Source organism: Numida meleagris, chromosome 1 (genome assembly GCF_002078875.1).
Source record: "Numida meleagris isolate 19003 breed g44 Domestic line chromosome 1, NumMel1.0, whole genome shotgun sequence".
NCBI lineage: Eukaryota > Metazoa > Chordata > Aves > Galliformes > Numididae > Numida > Numida meleagris.
In genome coordinates this window covers 55,196,460-55,213,671 of record NC_034409.1, presented here as the reverse complement: position 1 = coordinate 55,213,671, position 17,212 = coordinate 55,196,460, and the positions used below count along the sequence as shown (strand labels likewise).

The 17,212-nt window shown below is 41.6% G+C and overlaps 1 protein-coding gene across 3 annotated transcripts in view; it reads left to right on the top strand.

Moving 5' to 3' along the window:
• Nucleotides 1-17,212, top strand: part of CHST11 (carbohydrate sulfotransferase 11) — a 164,670-nt gene that overhangs the window by 72,394 nt on the left and 75,064 nt on the right. For all 3 annotated transcript variants that reach the window (XM_021387051.1, XM_021387044.1, XM_021387033.1), the window contains exon 2: nucleotides 777-862. In XM_021387051.1, coding sequence (XP_021242726.1) covers nucleotides 777-862 — 86 coding nt within the window. The remainder of the gene's footprint in view (nucleotides 1-776; nucleotides 863-17,212) is intronic.

Here is a 17,212-nt window from a genome sequence, read left to right as displayed (position 1 = left end):
GAGCAAAATTGCTCCTTATTTAAACTTGTCTGCCATACAGGGTCTAACCTGAAAGTGGTGATCTCTGTGTCTGCTGGGACTCAGATGAGGATCTCTTATGGAAAGACTTATTATCCAAAATGATCCTGGATCAGCCCCCTGACAAAGCCTTTAGTTTGAAAATTCACTTGTGTCCAACTGGAATAACAGTCTATGTTGATTTTCAGACCAATTCAATATTCAGTTACAATACATAAATACAGTTTGCAGCAAGAAAGTGCAGCAGTGATTGGCTATATGCCTATTGTGTACTGCTGAACATCTGTTCTAGGGCAAATTGAAGCTATAGGCCAGAAGCTTTAAAATGTTTTAATATTAGGATCCTGTGTGCCTCTGAATTTAGGCTCAGAGAGCTCAAAGGTTGCCTCTTAGAGATGCCAGTTGTAGGAATGTATCCAATTGGTCCACGATGATCAGAGAAGCAGGTACCTACCACTACTCAAAATGGGGCCACTTTGGCTTTAGTACTTGCACCAGAATTTTGGGGCATTCCAGATGAAAGCTTTTGGGTAACAGCTTTTATGAGAACTAGAAAGCTTTGTTTTAGTACCTTCCACAGTAGATCAAAGATTTAGCTTTTGGATAATTTTTACAGAAAGTAAAATTAGGAATTAATACACAATACTGTCTGTAGAAATCCCCAATATATCAGAAAATCAGTTCTTGCTGTAGCTATTGCAATTGATTACTGCTAACCAGTGTTGCTAACCTGTATTAATTTCAATTTCCCCTTGCAGTAATGCGTAGGAATCCATTTGGGATGGACATTTGCTGCCGAAAAGGATCCAGAAGCCCACTCCAGGAACTGTATAATCCTACCCAGGTGCGTGTCTTCTGGCTATGATCAAACTTCCCTGCCTGGTGTACTTAATTTAAAGGTGTTTTGGTCTGTTTTTTTGTTTGTTTTTTTAATCATGTATATGTAGTAATTGCTGTCTGCTTGGAGAAGTGATCCTGGGACCTGCAGATTTGAGATGTAAAGTTTTACAGTTTGAGCTAAGGGCCTGATTTCTAATGGTTTTTAGTTGTGTAATGATGCAGATTCCTCGAAGCATTTTTCTTAGGTACCTAAAGGCCTTCAAGTATTTTTGATTTCTTAGTGCGAAGCTGAAGCATCGTAATTTAATCTGTCCATCAACACACAGAGTGGCAGGGTGGGGTGAGAGTAAGTGACGTGCTCTACATGAATCAGCAAGTGCAGGAAGCCAGAAAATTGCAGTAATAATATGAAAATCATTTGTATGGTTTTTAGGTAGCCAGTTGCCCATCCTGGTTCATTTCTTCTATGAGATCAAGACAAAACACAGTAGTTAATGCTCTTCCTTACGCTGCGCATTATTTGACACTTGACGGTCTTGATGGGAGTCTGCAGCAATCTTCCTGTGATGTGAAGTACAGGAAAGTTATCTGAAATTTGTACTCTCATTTGTTCTCCTGGATCAGTTTATTCCCTACATATGGCTTGAATCGGCACATTCAGGAACAGCATTTCCTGTTGGCAACTGAGGGGAAGTGCTGCTATTGAGAGAAAATGCCAGCTGACTATTAAATGTATTTATTAAGGTTTAACAACCGCCTATTATATATTTATACATCAATGAATACATTGAGTTTTACTAAATTGGCTGTTAAAGAAAGTGACTATCCCAATAAATCTAACTTGTTAGATTTAACAAGGCAGTAAATGCTTTTAAATACTGTTTGATTATGAAGAGTCTCGCTATACAGTGTGCAAAATGAAATCTAAGTGATTTATAGTATTTATATGAAGAATTGACAACAACCCAAAGATATGTAATATCTGATACGTAATGTAGTTCAGCTCCATTTACTCCATAGTGTGGTTTTCTTGAACATAGGATGACTTTCTAATTCAATTGGAATTCTGTGCATGGCTGGGAGCATGAGCTTATCGTACTAATATACTGGCCTTTATTGACCATTGTAGGAGTTAGTGTTGCGTAAATGGAAACTGCACGTAAAAGCCCCGAAGAGTAACAATCAGGGAGAAATATTAGAATTTGCAGGTTACATTTAAATATTTAAACACTCTTTGTAGATGCTTAAGGAGCATGGGTAAGGGAAGAGACTGGACATTTAATTGTTCTCACTGGGATATGCGGTGTGTCAGTTAAAGCCTCCTTACTCTTTAACATTGTTAAAGACAATCCCATAGGAGAGAAACATCTCAATCCATTGAAGGGCTGTAATCCCAGTGCCCCTGGCAAGCTTTGTCAGCTGAACTTCCTGAAGCAGAGGACGCAGCTGGCAACTGCATTCCCACCTCTCCTTCCTTTCTGCATGCCCTGACCAAGGAAAGCATCTGCCTGCCTTTCTGGGCTCTCCTAGGAGGTAGGCAGAAGAGTCAATGTTTGAGTAAGTGGAGCATTTCTAGCAGCCAGTGTTGAACTAAGCAGATGACATTTTTCACTCTGAAGTGTTTCCATCTGCTCAGTGACACCCCTTCTCATCAAGCTTTTATGTTTTGTTTCTTTCTTTGTTTTTAGTAGGTATTTGCTTGCTTTTTAGATGAGGCTTTGCACTCTGCAGACAGTAATACAGCAGACACTGAGTGATGTATCAGGCAAGCAAGTGCATGCAGGAACAAGAAGAGGCAGCAAGCAGAGGCCGACATGTAAAACAACAGATTGCCAATGAACCCTAGAATATTTCTTCAATTATGTGGGTCGTATTTCTTTTCTGCATTTTTTCCCAAAGAAATGTCTGTCTCACCTGTCTCAAGTAACAGATGGGAGACAGGTCTGTATTTTGAGCATGGGATTCTTGTCCTCCAGTTGTTCATGAGTGGTGGTGAGGAGGGGAGTGGAGACTGGGCCCCTAATCTGTCCCTGCAGTTCCTGACTGAAGCAGTCACGTTTGGCCATTTGTAAAGTCAGCTCAGAAGCTGATAAAATACATATGCAGAAGAGTTTGTAAGCAAGATCTCTCTCTTACTGATACATATAATTGAAACATCCAGTAGACCTTTAACTCTTGACATTCAAAACCTATTGGATTCCTGGTACTGGGAACACAGTGCAAGAAGCCTTGCAGCTATAACCTGAGCGATTCTATGATTCTATTCTATGATTCTATGGCTTTGGATTAGTGCAAGCTAGATGCAGTGGTAAATCTTTAAGGGCAACTTTAAGGAAACTTGAAATATTTAGTGTGTCCACCTGCATGTTTTTTACACGGTCTAGTAATAGGAGTACCCAGCAATGGCTCATCATCCTCTGCTATGCAGTACTTTTCGTGTGCTTCAGGTCTCCTCAGGTACGTAGCGGTAAGCAACCATATGTAACTCCTGTGCTGCTGTTCCTGGGCTGCCTCCAGCATCCCCAAGAGAGGTCGGCAGGGAAGGGGACTTCATGTGGCTCCCTGCTTTGAGATGAGATTAGGGCCAGTATCTCCTACCTTGCAGCCTCCTCCTGGCTGTTTGTTCCCTGTCAGGGGAGATGGCAGTGTAGTCAGTTGAAAATTAAGTGCCAGATAGGGTCAAAAATCTCTCAGATTTAAAACACTGTATTTTAATATGGATAAGACTTTTTACTGTGTGTTCAGCATAAGGTTGCGCTGCCTTCATAAAACCTGATGGAGCAAGGTTGATTTACACGAGCTGAGGATTTTACTGTGGGTATTTACTGTGTTGACATATAACAACCTCTCTGATCCTCCACTGTTTTGTTTCCATTTTTGGAGTTGTTTGGGTTGTTTGTGAATGCCACCATTTGTCATTTGAAACTCTTTCTGGCTTGGTGAATGATTATGAAAAGAAAAAAAGAAAAAGAAAAGAAGAAAAATGAGAAGAGGAAATTTTGACTTGAATAAATTCAAAGGTAGCAATGATCTGGGGGTGACTGAACCAGTGGTGTACAGGAGCTGAATTTTAGAGAACTGCAGCCAGATTTTCAGTGGACTGATCATAATTGTTCAGATGCTTGATGGAGAAGGAGAGAATAAATGGGGTGGAGATAGCACTGAGTTAGGATCAAATTAAATGTCTATGACAAAGCCCATGTGTTATTTCTGTCATAGTTGAGTGCCTGGCCTTCTGGTTATTGTAAAAGTAGGAACAATGCATTTGCTCTTTTTCCTTCTTAATAGAGCGCAGAGTGAGAAGTGCATTTGTCTGTGGACAAAAGGTTTCTTCTCTAGGGCTTTCACTGCAAGATTTTTCGTGAGCACTAATATACCATGAGGGAAAGAAAAGTCAATATAACTCAACTGCATTTACACCGAGTAAGTGAAAGTGTGGTCCCTGAGTACATGCAGACAGCATACAGTGTGTCTCTGAGACCCTATTATCTTTTTTTTCTTTCATTTTCAGTTAGAAATTACTAGTAAGGTGCAGAGGCACCAGTGGCAGATTTTGAGGGCTGAATGAAATGGTTGATCTCTTTAATGGGTTTGTTAAAAAGCCAACTTGGATCTGTATTAACCAGAACTATTTTCCTTCTGCCACATAGCTGTAATGTGGCGTAGTTGCAAAGGAGAAAATCTAGATGTAACTGAACGCAGATGAAGAGCCTTGCAGAAATGTGACACAAGTTTGTACTGCATATTGATTTTTTTGTGTGTGTGTGTGTGTGTGTGTGTGTGTGTATCAAACCTCAGGAATTTAAGAACGTGGAAAAAAAAATATTTGTCAAATTTATTCTTGGAAGACAACATATGCAACTCTGTCTTGTAATTTGAATGACTGAGTACAGCCCCATTGCTCCAAAAATAACAGATAATTGTGTATCAGCTCGTTGAGCTGGAGTTGCTGGAGTTACCAGAAGTTTGGAATTGGATAACATCATACTTGAGGCTTGTACACATTAGTGGCCAACATTGATTTGTTTGAAGCAATGAAAACGCTACTGAATTATAACAAATTCCAAGCCAAAATAATCCTAATGTTGAAGAAAAGGGAAATAACTGCAACTTTAAGTCAGAATTTGTCTTCTAGTTGTCAAAGTTAACACCTAATTCCCAGGGAATCATTGTCTGATCTAACTACCTACACTGTTGCAAGCAACATGGCAGAGGTACAGTCCTTTATCCATTAGGATCCACATCCCAAGGATGACTTTGTTTCTATTTCTAGTTTGACATATTGCCTAACTAACTGACTAATGAGTCAACATGACTGTTTAACCAAAGGTCAAACTGTTTGTCATTTGTTACTTTCCTTTTTAAACACATTTCTTTTTGCTGTGGAACTGCACTTCTAGGTGGCTGCTTTTTGTTGTAGCTGGAGCCAGGTTGCCTCATGAGTTGCTAAACCTGGTGAGTCAGAGCTGTGGACCTCACATTGCCTTTGTGTTATGAAATAGTATTGGACTGTTTCAGAGCAGTCATTCCAAAACGACCCATTTCTTTTATTACTTCCACTTTTTTTTCTCCCCTTTCTTCCTGCCAAGTGAAAAGAAGGAAGTGAGCTGTTGCCTTGCAGACAGTGTTTATACATCTTCAGTCACTTCAGGCCGCAAGTGCTCCTTTTTTGGAGATGCTGCATGGTTATCTGTGGCTCAAGCTGTCTGGATAGCAACTGCAAACATAGCCCAGTTCAGCCCACATCACTTAAGTTTCATCTGGGTTGGTAATTTCCTATCTTCAAGTTGATTTCCACTCACTAGAATGACTCTGGTCAACTGCAGCTGTGTGTGGACAGAGGTTGGTGGGGAGCTTTGTGGTCTGAGCTCTGTGTACATGTTGTCCACAGCACTTTGAATCAAAGGTTCAAATACTTAAAACTGGTGTTTCTACCCTTGGTGATCCTGAGGTACTGGGAGCTCTGCAGTTTGTCTCTGTGTTCAGCAGCTTTTAATTCTCAGAAATACAAGAAGCAAAGGGCAGGTCACTGAGTAAGATGAAAAGTCTGGTTTGTCACTGACAGCAGGTGACCAGGGCAGACTACCAGAAGGATAAATGACTCATGATGCTCTGCCAGCACACAGCAGCCTGTGGCTCATGGGCTCCCTGAGCCAAGCATGTGTCTTTGTCAGCTACGTCATGCAAGAAGAGTCTGAGTTGCCAAACTGTTATAGCAATCAAGAGGAGGGGAAAAATGTGACTTGCCAATTTCAGAAGAAAAGGAAGATTACACCAGAGCTATACACTAACTTTTCTCCCTTTTTCACATGTATATATTCTGGCTGCTTTATTTTCTCACAAAGAAAGTAATACAGATACCCTGATAGAATCATTAAGATTGGAAAAGACCACTAAGATTTTCCAGTCCAACCATCAGCCCTTCACCACTAACCATGTCCCTCAGTGCCACATCCACACAGTTCTTGAACATTTCCAGGGATGGTGACTCCACCATTTACTTGGGCAGCCTGATATGAACTTTGGAGTACAAGAAATAGTCCAGCTTATGTAAAGAACAATACATTCGAATTTATTGATGCTTTGTGATTGGAGTGAATAGTCATAAGTGTGTGTGTGTCCTTCTGAGGGCAAGAAGTGACCCAAAAGTTTTACCAGTACTGACAATGTACATTGTGTGATTGATGCTGATCTTTGTAGGCACATTCATGTGCGTAATAGAAGTGTGGTAAGTGTAGCTCTTAATTACAGTGTTTGATTGATCATAGATTAAAAATTTCTTAATGGAAAAGATGCAGAATGGAGACATAGGGAAGAAAATTCAATGTACAGTGTCAAACTTTGGGAACATAATGCTGTTGGTAAACAACAATATTGTATCTAATTATCCTCCCCTGCTGCAGCAAATGCCTGCTGATGAAAGAGGAAGTAATTGATTTACTCTGTGGATGGCTTTGTATGCAAAAACATTACTTACTGTCGTGCTTGCAAGTCATAAAACAGCAGCTGGCCTGGGATGAAATATTACATTAACCTTAGCAGAAAAACTGCACTAGTGAGAATGTGTTGTTATTAATTACTGATTACAGATGATAAGAGCCTGTTTTAGATGCTGGGGAAATGACATAGGGAGGGAAAGGTTTCAGGTACACTGTGCTTCATATATCATTCCTTGTGACATGATGGATGCCTTTGTAAGTCAAGAGGAATTAATCAGGCAAGTATGTACAGTAACTACCAGCACTCAGGGCCAGAATTATCCTCAGGACAAGCTCATTCAAGTTATTGCGGTGCACTGGGATGGATTTTTAGGCACCTGTGTTTAGTAGAAGACTTATTAGCTGCATGAAATGAAATAATACAGTTGTCACTCAAAAAAGCTCCAATTTCCCTCTTAGAAAAAGTAGCAACAGTGATCTCTCTTTCAGTTGCTCCAGTCCTTGAATCATATTTTATTATTTTGAGAGTTCATGCATTTAAATATAAAGGATTTCTGGAGGCATACAATTACGAGAGGAAAGACTAAATAATACAGGAGACATGACCAAAACCAAAAGAGTTCTATGTGTTGGAGGGGAAAGAAGGTAATGTGATTTTCATAACTGAATGTCTGTACATGACATGTGGACTCCCTGTTAGACCAGCACCAGCTGAATGGAGGAAAGACCTGGGCTGCACGGCCCGGTCAGCATCAGCGAGGCTTTTTCTGTTTCCTGACTTGGACGTGTTGCATCAGTGCGTTGCCTGCTCAGATCCAAGCAGTGTTCAAACGGGGCACCTGCCTATTTCTCTGCAATAGGTTTCTTTTTGTCCTCCCCAGATTAAGGTTTTATACCAACTTGACCAGTGGAGAAAACCTGGATAATTATACTTCAGAATGCAGAGAGATGTAGCTCTGTTCTAATGACCTCAGTCTAGACCTTGTGGTTATTCACAGTGTAGCCTCTCTCATTTATTTCTGGTGCAGGTATTTTCAGGACAGCTTTCTCCACACAGTGCAGGGTAGCAACTGTTTGTTTAAAGATTTGCCTTTTTTTCCCCGCAGTCTTTGTTATCAAAGAGGTTTCTTAACTCTGTGCAGCAGATCCATACACTGCTTTCAGCAGGGCAAGGCAATCTCTGCAAATCCCAGGAGCCCAGCTATAGCCACTCACTCCCAAAGGAACTGTAAAGAATCCCAGTAGGCATAATTATGACAATGAGAGAAGACAGACATTTTAAAACAATCTACAGTGCTTGTAATTCTCATTTACTATATAAATTTAAAGATAATAAGGAGAAGTTGTTAAAATTTGCGATTATTTTTCAGAGATCAGATGGCCCAAGTCCCATTTTTACAGACTTACTGTATCTGATGCAGCTTCTCAAATCCCATGAATTGACCTGTAACGTTCATTCATGCTCTTTAGCTTTGTACAATATAAAACGTAAATTCACCTCAGTAATGTAACCAGCTGCACCTTACCCAAGCTTTTTTTTCAGTAAAAAATTGCAGTAATCTGCTTGTCTGGTTATATACACAGATTCAAAATTGCTCTTCTCTAGGTACTGCAGGCAAAGTAAGGTTAAAATACTGCCTCTGGAGAGCTGTGGCTGCAGAAGCCACCATGCATTTTGACACTGGCATGCAAGGAAATTCCTAGTCCTGCTGGGAGGCAAGCTGTAGAGTTTCAGCTGAAAGGTGTAGGTAGTTAAATCCAGCCCAGGTTACCTAATGAGCCTTTGCTAAAGTCTGTGCAATGCCTGCTCCACTTGCCTGGTGTTCTGGTAAGGCATGCTTCCCCTGTGTGCTGCCTGAATGATTGGTTGACTAGTCATCATATGGGCCAGCCATGCTTTGACTGCTTTTAGTCACTAGCTTTCAGACCTTGCTTCATAATGATGTGGGAGAGATGTAAAAGTTAAGTGAAAAAAGCAGTCTTTACAAGGTAATAGCTTTACTGCATATGAACATAGCAAAAACAGTGTTTATAAGGCATGTGTCATTTTCTCATCTAGAAAAATAACTTATAACAGTTGCATATCCTGGTGTGGATAGGATTTGGTTTGAACTCTTTATATGTTTGAGAAGCAGCATGAAACTCAGTGGTGAAATGTGTCAAAAATTTGGTTCCCAGCATGCTTCTCAGCATGGATGTTTCTGTCCATTCATAACCTTGGGAGAAGAGTGAAACCTGATCTCTTGAAAATCAGTGGCAAAAATTCTCATCTCTGAGGAGGCCAAACTTCTTAATTAAGAGAATTGATCTAGGGGATCGGGTAATTGCAGCCATTGTTTTATCTCTCTTTTTCACCATCCCATGTATTCTCTGTGCTGCGGAGTGTAAATATGATGCTGGAAAGATTTTTTCTTTTTTTTTCTTTTTTGTCTGGTAGTGAGATGACTATAGCTAGACAAAAGAGAGCTGGCAAGCTTATTATGCACTGAAGTTTATATATCTTTCTGGTGCCTGGAAAACCCAGGAAGGGGTGTTTCTGTCATTTCAATCTTAAATCAATCTGAACAATATTCTGAGTGTGGTTCTACCAAAGAGTTAAAAGCAAAACATGTGGTAAAAAATCACAATATTCCTGCAGTCAAATTGCATGGAGATTGCCTGGCTGCACAGCAAGTTAGCAAGCCTCTGTAGCTATCAAACTGATGACCTAATATAAATCCTTTTCCTCCTCATGTAAATGTGGGCTGTGTCTTTTAGATCATTTTTGGACCAGCGTCTGGGGATTAGTAAGAGGAAGTGGATATTAATTCAATTAGAGGACAGAAGATGAATGTACAAGCTGGCGTGGGGAATTGACACTGGGAGCTGAAGGAACAAAGACATCTCTAGCTGCAAGAGGACAGTTTCATCTATTCAAGCCATGTTTGGCTTTTGCCGTGCATACATTTGACTTATGAGATGTTGGTTGAAGGAGTTGTATTTACATAGCAATATAGTTAATGTCATATTTTGGGAGCTAAGCCTTGATGTCAATAGATAGATGGAAAGCTGGACAGCAGATACACAGTGGTAGCTTTCAGTTCGTTTTGATACATTAAATATTCATAACAAGCTCAGCTGAAGGAGAAAAGAAATGTTTCATTGAACTAGTAAGGAGAAGCTGAAATCGCTGGAACTTCTCCAAAGTGTAATGTCTTACTTAATGTGAACTGAATGAAGGTTCCTGTGGTGAAGGTGAGGTGCAGTACGAGGTACTTCCACAATTGCTGCTTTCTTCCTTTAAAAGATTGTTGTGCCAATGACATCACTCTGTAAAATAATAGCCAAGAATTACTCCTTTGAGCAGTTTATGTAGGCACAGCTCGGGCTTTTTCCTTCTTTTTTTTTTTTCTTTTTTTTTCCCACAGCTTTGGACTTACAAAAGCCTGTGTATGGACTTTCTTACATTTAAATGCCACATATTTACAGGCTTGAAACAAATCCTCCCACATCACATTTTTCAGACATGGACCTGCTGTCTGTGAGTGGATAAATCCCGTATCTGTAGGTTTCTATCGCCCCGTCTCCATGCTCTGAGCCTGGCTTGCTGCTGCCCCAGTCCCATGTGAAGGGCCCAGGTCCTGCTCTCCCTGACACGCGGATCAATGTCTGTCGGCACTCTCCCCCCTGCTTCCATACAGTTTCTGCCCCAGGCAGAGCTTGGCTTCTGGTGAGAACTGAGTTTGTATATGTTTGAGGATAAATTTAAGGCTGCAGAAAGCTCTGTGCTGGTGTAGCATGAGGCCTAGCTGCCCTGTGTCCCCACCCCCTGCAGCCATGGGCTCACTCACACCACATGCAGAGTGCCCCGACATTAACTCCAAAGAGTCAAGTGCCTGACTGTAGGATGGAGTCGAATCCACTTCTCCCTGTGCAGCTGCTTCTGGCTGTTTGTGTCATGTAAACATGGCTTAGTAAACTGTGGCAGCTGTGTGCAGGAGGCACCGTTATCTCCTTGCCAAGACCATTATCTCTTCTCGCCTTTCCTCCTGCTCCCCATTTCATCCAACCCTGAAGTCTTCTTCTCTGTCTAGTATCATAGAAACATAGAATCTTTAGAGTTAGAAGGAACCTTTGAAGGCCATCTAGTCCAGCTCCTCTGCAATGAACAGGGATACCACAGCTAGATCAGGTCGCCCAGGGCCTTATCCAGCCTCACCTTGAAAGTCTCCAGGGACAGGGCATCAACCACATCACTGGGCATCCTGTTCCAGTGCCTCCAGTGTCTTCCTCTCTGCTCATTCTCCCTCTCCCATTCCTACTTTTTTTTTTTTAATAGAATCATTGAATCATAGAATTATTCAGGTTGAAGGGACCTTAAAGCTCACCCATTTCCAACCCCCTGCCGTGGGCAGGGATGCCACCCACCAAATCAGGCTGCCCAGGGCCCCATCCAACCTGGCCTGTATCTGACAAAGACTGGAATATTTTTACATGAGGTTTTGCGCAGGTTTATGGCCATGGCTTTGTCAGAAAGTGCAGCCAGTGAAAGAATGAAAATGGGCAGTTGATGGCAAAGCAGATAGAGAGACTCATTCCTCTGAAAATTATGCTCTCATTCATTTCATTATTTTCAGCCAACCAGTGCAAAAACAAACCAGGCAAAAGAAAAGAATTTTATTTGTCAGCTGGTAATGAGAGCTCAGTGTCTTCTTTTGAGTTTATAAAAAGCAGTATTGCTTTTAATGGGAATGGTGAAAAGATCTGTTGTGTCAAGAAAATCATGGCAGGCCAAGTATTGTGCTTATTAAAAATGGAAAGGGCTTGAAAACAAGCAGTGCAAGATCTGTGGCTTCACCTTCAACAACCTCTTAAAAAGCCATGGGAAGCTGAGATGTAAGTGCATCAAAGGGCTTTGTTTTCCAGAGGGATGTAACAGATCTCTCTGTGCATTCTGTTTGTGATCACTGAATTGCAGAGCAGTGGGGGTGCAGCAGGCAGACTGGGAGAGTTTTAGAGCATCACCTTCCTGCCTTGCACAGGACAGACTCTCTTCAATTTTCACTTGGTCTGTTAAGTGAGTTAGTGTATAAAATATTGAAGCTGAAGGAAGAAAACTGCCTTTTTGTTGAAGTGTAAATGATCTTGAAACAAAATACATGGGATAAAAGAATGATTTTCTTAGGCAGGTTCAATGAATAATTGATTTCTACTTCTCATAACATTATCAGTGTAATTAAATTGGTGGATGAAGACGGAAGGTATCATCTATTAGATACTGAACCTCTCTCTTCAGTTGCTGGCAAAGCACTGCCATCTGGCATTTAAGGTTGTCGAGCACTCATGCAGGTTCACGATCTGTCTTGCCACTAACAAATCAGTGCTGCATAAGGACCAGGATGATAAAAATCCATGCATTCACTCAGTTATCAAATAACCCAAATAAGCTCCCTTCCTTCTTTGCCAAACTTGCTACTGTCTTTGGAAGCTATGCATAGGAATGATTCAAAGTAATGCACACTCTAGATTCTTGCTTTGTGCAAAAAGGCCTCACACTGCTCCCCATGGATGTAGATTTTGGTGTAGCCAGGTTGTGCAGCAATTCCTATGGGTTTGGCGCAGAACTGTGCAGGTCACTAACTTTGGTCACTCACCAGTATGCAGAAAATGATCACTGTTGTGGTTCCTTTTGCTATTTTAAAAATCAGAGAAGCTAGATGGAATAAGAAAATGGAGTAGGGAAGCAGTCTGGATGTGACTGAGCTTGCCCAGGTTCTATACGGGACTCTTATTTCTTCATATGGATTCTGCTTTGGAGAAGCAGAGTATGGAGGATAATTGCAGAGACCAAGCAAAGATAAAGCTAAAGATTTGGAAATTAAAGATACAAATTCTGAGAAGCAGCTTCCGACTTTCCTCTTAGTAACATGTCCACATGTCACTGCAAGGTTGTCTTGGAGTAACATGCTCCCTTGTGCATCCTCCCTGCTGTGTCTGTAAGCCTCAAATCCCTCACTGTGAAGTGTTAGAGTGTTGTAGAATCATTAAGGTTGGGAAAGGCCACTAAGATCATCTAGTGCAACCGTTAGCGCAACACCACCGTAACTCTAACCCATGTTCCTCAGTGCCACATCCACACGGTTCTTGAACACCTCCAGGGATGGTGACTGCATCACCTCCCTGGGCGGCCTATGCCAGTGCATCACCGTTCTTTCTGAGAAGAAGTTTTTCCTAAAATCCAACCTGAACCTCCCCTGGTGCAACTTGCGGCCATTACTTCTCATCCTATCAGTAGTTACCTGGAAGAAGAGACCTACGCAGGATGTTTCCTTGTAAAGCTGGAGGTTCACGTGGAGTATGAAATCTAAATGCTGTACTGCTTGGTAGGTTGATGTTATGGTCCAGTGTCTTTTGAAAGTCAGTGGAGATCTTTTTGCTGACTCTCACAGTTGTTAGACATTCCATTCTATCATGCATAAGGGGAGCCTCATCCAAAGGCTCCTGAAGTCAGCAGAAAGATCCCCATTGCTTACTTTGGCTTAGGGTCAGTTCCTTAGTTGAAGAGGCTTGAGGGAGATACTCCATTCATGTTGTTTGTGCTCTGATTGTGCTATAAATACCATATTGAGCAACTGATCCTACAGAAATGATGCCTGTTCAGTGATACTCAGTCATGCATACTGAATTCAGCATCTTCATGTGTAGTTTCATCGAACTGCTGTCCTGGTAATACAGCAGTCACCATAATGTTGAAGGAGAAGCAGTGGTGATCCAGCAAAGTCCAGTGCTCGCTGTATTCTGCCAGTGTTCTTGTTTGAACAGTTTTGCACGATGAGAATAGGGAGGAGATCTTAAGTTTTTATGCTGGTTTTGCCATTCTTTGTCGCCAGATCATTTTGTCTCTGTCTCCACATTTCTAAAATGAGGGATGCCTGTTTTCCTGTTTCTTAGGGATAGTGTGGTGATGTAATTACTGTCTGTGTAGTGTTTTGATGATAGAAAATGACAGATATAATTACTGGTTCCTAGTTAGATTGTGCATCTACCAGAACTACACACCTGCCATGAGATGTCTCTCTTAAATTCCTCGGTTACTTGAAGGGAAGGCAACTGTTTGGTCCTGGATGTAATGAATCTAAACTCTATTTTCTGACATACAGAGTCGTCACTGCAGCATTCACCAGTCTGTACAGAGCCTAAAATGTTAGCAGCGGTAACGTCAGGGAGAGCCAGCGTTTGTGTGGAGACCACATGCAAGCTCCTTCCTCCTGTACAAACTTGAGCAAGGATTTCCATATAGCCCAGCTACCACTGAAATCTGTGAGTTGGGGAAGTGCTCAATGCTGCCAGCAGATCTTGTACCAGTCTAAAAAGCAATGGTTTTGTATGCCCAATGCTTTATTATACATACCAAATGTATATTAGTAAGCCTGAACTTTGATTCCACAAAATCTGTTTGCATGGCTGGGTACGGTTGGTCCTCTCTCTATTCTCACTGCCTTGCTTTGAGCTAAAAAAAAAAATACAAAAAGCAATTCTTAGTGGGGAGACTAGTTGTTTCAGCTCAGAATGAAGTGGCTAATTATTAGAAATTCCACTTGCATGGAGTGCGTAATGTTACTCATGGTACACTAGTGTGTCATTGTCATGGGTGTAGTGTGTGCTCCACAGAAATGTGCTAATTAATATTCATGATTTTTATTGGAAAGGGTTAATGCCTGCTCGGTTGTTAAACAGGATTTGAACGCGCCAGATGCTGGGAGCCAAGGGCTTTTAGAGAGGCTGTGCTGCTGCTGTAGAACACAGCCCAGATTTTAAGGGCTGAGACATTTAGAAAGTTGCCTCTTACCTTACTGCAGTCTGATATGAATACATGGCTTGAACAAAGTACCATATGATGCAAAATGCTGAAATCCTTCATGGCCCCAGCATCCTGCCAGGCTGCACCCTGCACTGCAACTTGCACATGGGGCAGTCCCACAGCTGGGGCTGCCTCTGTTTGCTGCTGGCGTGTTACCCTCCAGCACATCTAATCTCTGATCTGAAATGGCTGGAAACGTGATAATGTACCATAACGAATGATGATGAGTTTTAAACCTGAGTAGCATCTGGCTCAGACAAAATAACTTCAGATAAAGTGTTGCCATTTGCCTGTATTTCCTATTGCGGAGGATTTCCCCTCTGCAAACTGATGTCTCCTGTATGTCTCAGAAACAAAATTATTTATTGTGTTCATTTGCTTTGGAGTGAGGCATGCTCCAGTGCTGAGAATTAACGGCAGTCTCCTATGCTTAACGCCTGAGGGCATAAATGTAACCTGTTTAAATATCATTCTTCAATTATCCTTTGAATGGTCTGCCTTCCAACTCCTCCCACCACTACAAAATACCCCTCTGACTGCCTATCAGACAGATGATACATCTGCTCTTTCGCTTCATTTCCCTAAACTGTAATCGAGCGCTGTCTGAATAGCAAAAATGAAAAGAAATGTCTGGCTGGAACAGCATTCTTCGCTTTTATTGCTGAAAAATGCATTAATGGTCCCTTATCAAATATATCCATTGAACAAATCATTCAATTTCCTTCCATCTTCAACTCTTTCTAAAAAAAAGTATACCTAGGCACACTCTGCCATTCTCTCCAGACCGTAAAGGCCAAGCTTGATTTGTTTTTTTTTTGCAGTATAATTTTGTGAAACCTAAGAATAGATTTCAGTATATAGCTCATTGACCCCTCATTTGTTTAAAAATAGCTAAAAGATTATAGCCCCTTACTATATCTGCACTTAACTTGCCATTTGCATTGCCTTGTATAGCCCAGCCTGCCACTGGGAATTATATTTAGGCATAGGGTAAAAGCCTCAAAAAAGCCTGTGTGTCTTCAGCTGAAATCTATTTCCAGTCTGGCTGGGGCAATTAGAAGAGCGAGCAATTCATTCAGATTTCTGGCTGTGAAGTCTCAAGGACAGGCATTCAGGCGCTTTGGAAAGCGCTTCCTTCTCTGTCTGCATTCAGAGGAAAGGAAACTGAGGGAGCGCTCCAGTTGCTTGTCCTTGAGGCTTATTTTTTCCATTTTTGTAGACGCTTTACCAAGGTCCTTGAATCAGCAAAGGGATGCAAGCCAGGTATCTCTATCTACCAAATGCCTTTTTGCATTTGCCTTTTGCAAGGCAGCCCTACACAGATGTTTGTCAGAAGAGGTTTGCATCCAGTAGTCTGTGGTCCAACACAGCCAGCAGCTCCTGAACGAGAAGAGCCCTAACTGCAGGGCTGGTGCTGCCGGCGTTAGAAGTGCTCCATCAGATCGGTGCAAAGCAAAGCACTTGGCTCTGGCCTGCTCATAGCATACATCCCTTTAGTACAGTGGAGACGGTTGTGTGTGTGTGTATTCAAGGCAGCATTCATCTCTCAGCAGTATTTGGCTCCAGTAATTATCAGCATTTGGCTGTTCTCAGAAGTGCTGAAATTCTGAGGAGAACACGAGCCCCATTAAGGCTCCCTGCTTCCCTGTGCATACAGATAGAACGTCGTGTGCAGTCGCTGAGTTTTCCAAGCTGGTTTTTAATCTTGATGCATCGGTCTCGAAGCATCACACGTGTACTTATTTTAATGCGACTGTAAAGGTGGATGGGAAAAGAAATTGCAAAAAAATCCAACAGTTTGGAGGAAATAATATGATGGGGAAATTAATAGGTATTTTGGAACACTAGTTTCTGATAAAATTAAAAATCCGTGATTATTCAGTAGCTAAGGATAACAAAGCCATGACGGAAAAAAATAAAACAAAATCCTGCTGATCTGCCCTTTTAGAACAGAGCTAACATCAATAATACTTGCGTTGTGCATTACGTTTTAATGTGTAGACAGGCTCTCTGCACGTAGCAGGGTGTCTGTGGAGTCATCAGTGAGAGCTGATAAATGCCTGTCATATGAAGAATGCATTACAGACAGAGCCAAGTTAAGTGAATCATTTAGTTGTCATTAGTCATTTTTCATTAATATTTGTAAGCGTAGTATTATCCACCACGCATTAGGTAGGATAGAGAGGATAACGCCCTCAGTGTGCTTTATCCTGTGAACAAAGGCTGCTTCTGAAATACGTGGTAGGATGTGATCAGGATGAGTGCTCCAGCTCTGGTCTCATTGATGTATCAGTGTCCTTTTTGTTATTTAAGACTATAGAAATCCAGATGGGAAAGGAAATAATTTCATCACGTGGTTTGGCATTAACCGGCACCCACCATTTACATTCAGGGGAATCAAATAAGAAACAACTGTGCTGGAAATGGAATATCTGTAAGCGCGTTTAATACCAGGGTTTAAAAATAGCATCCAGAATGGAATTTCCACAAAGGCATTATACCATCCAGAGTGTCCTTGTTGTGCGTGTGGGCTCTGAGCACCTTCAGCTGCAACCTCTAGGGCTTTGCAGTGTGC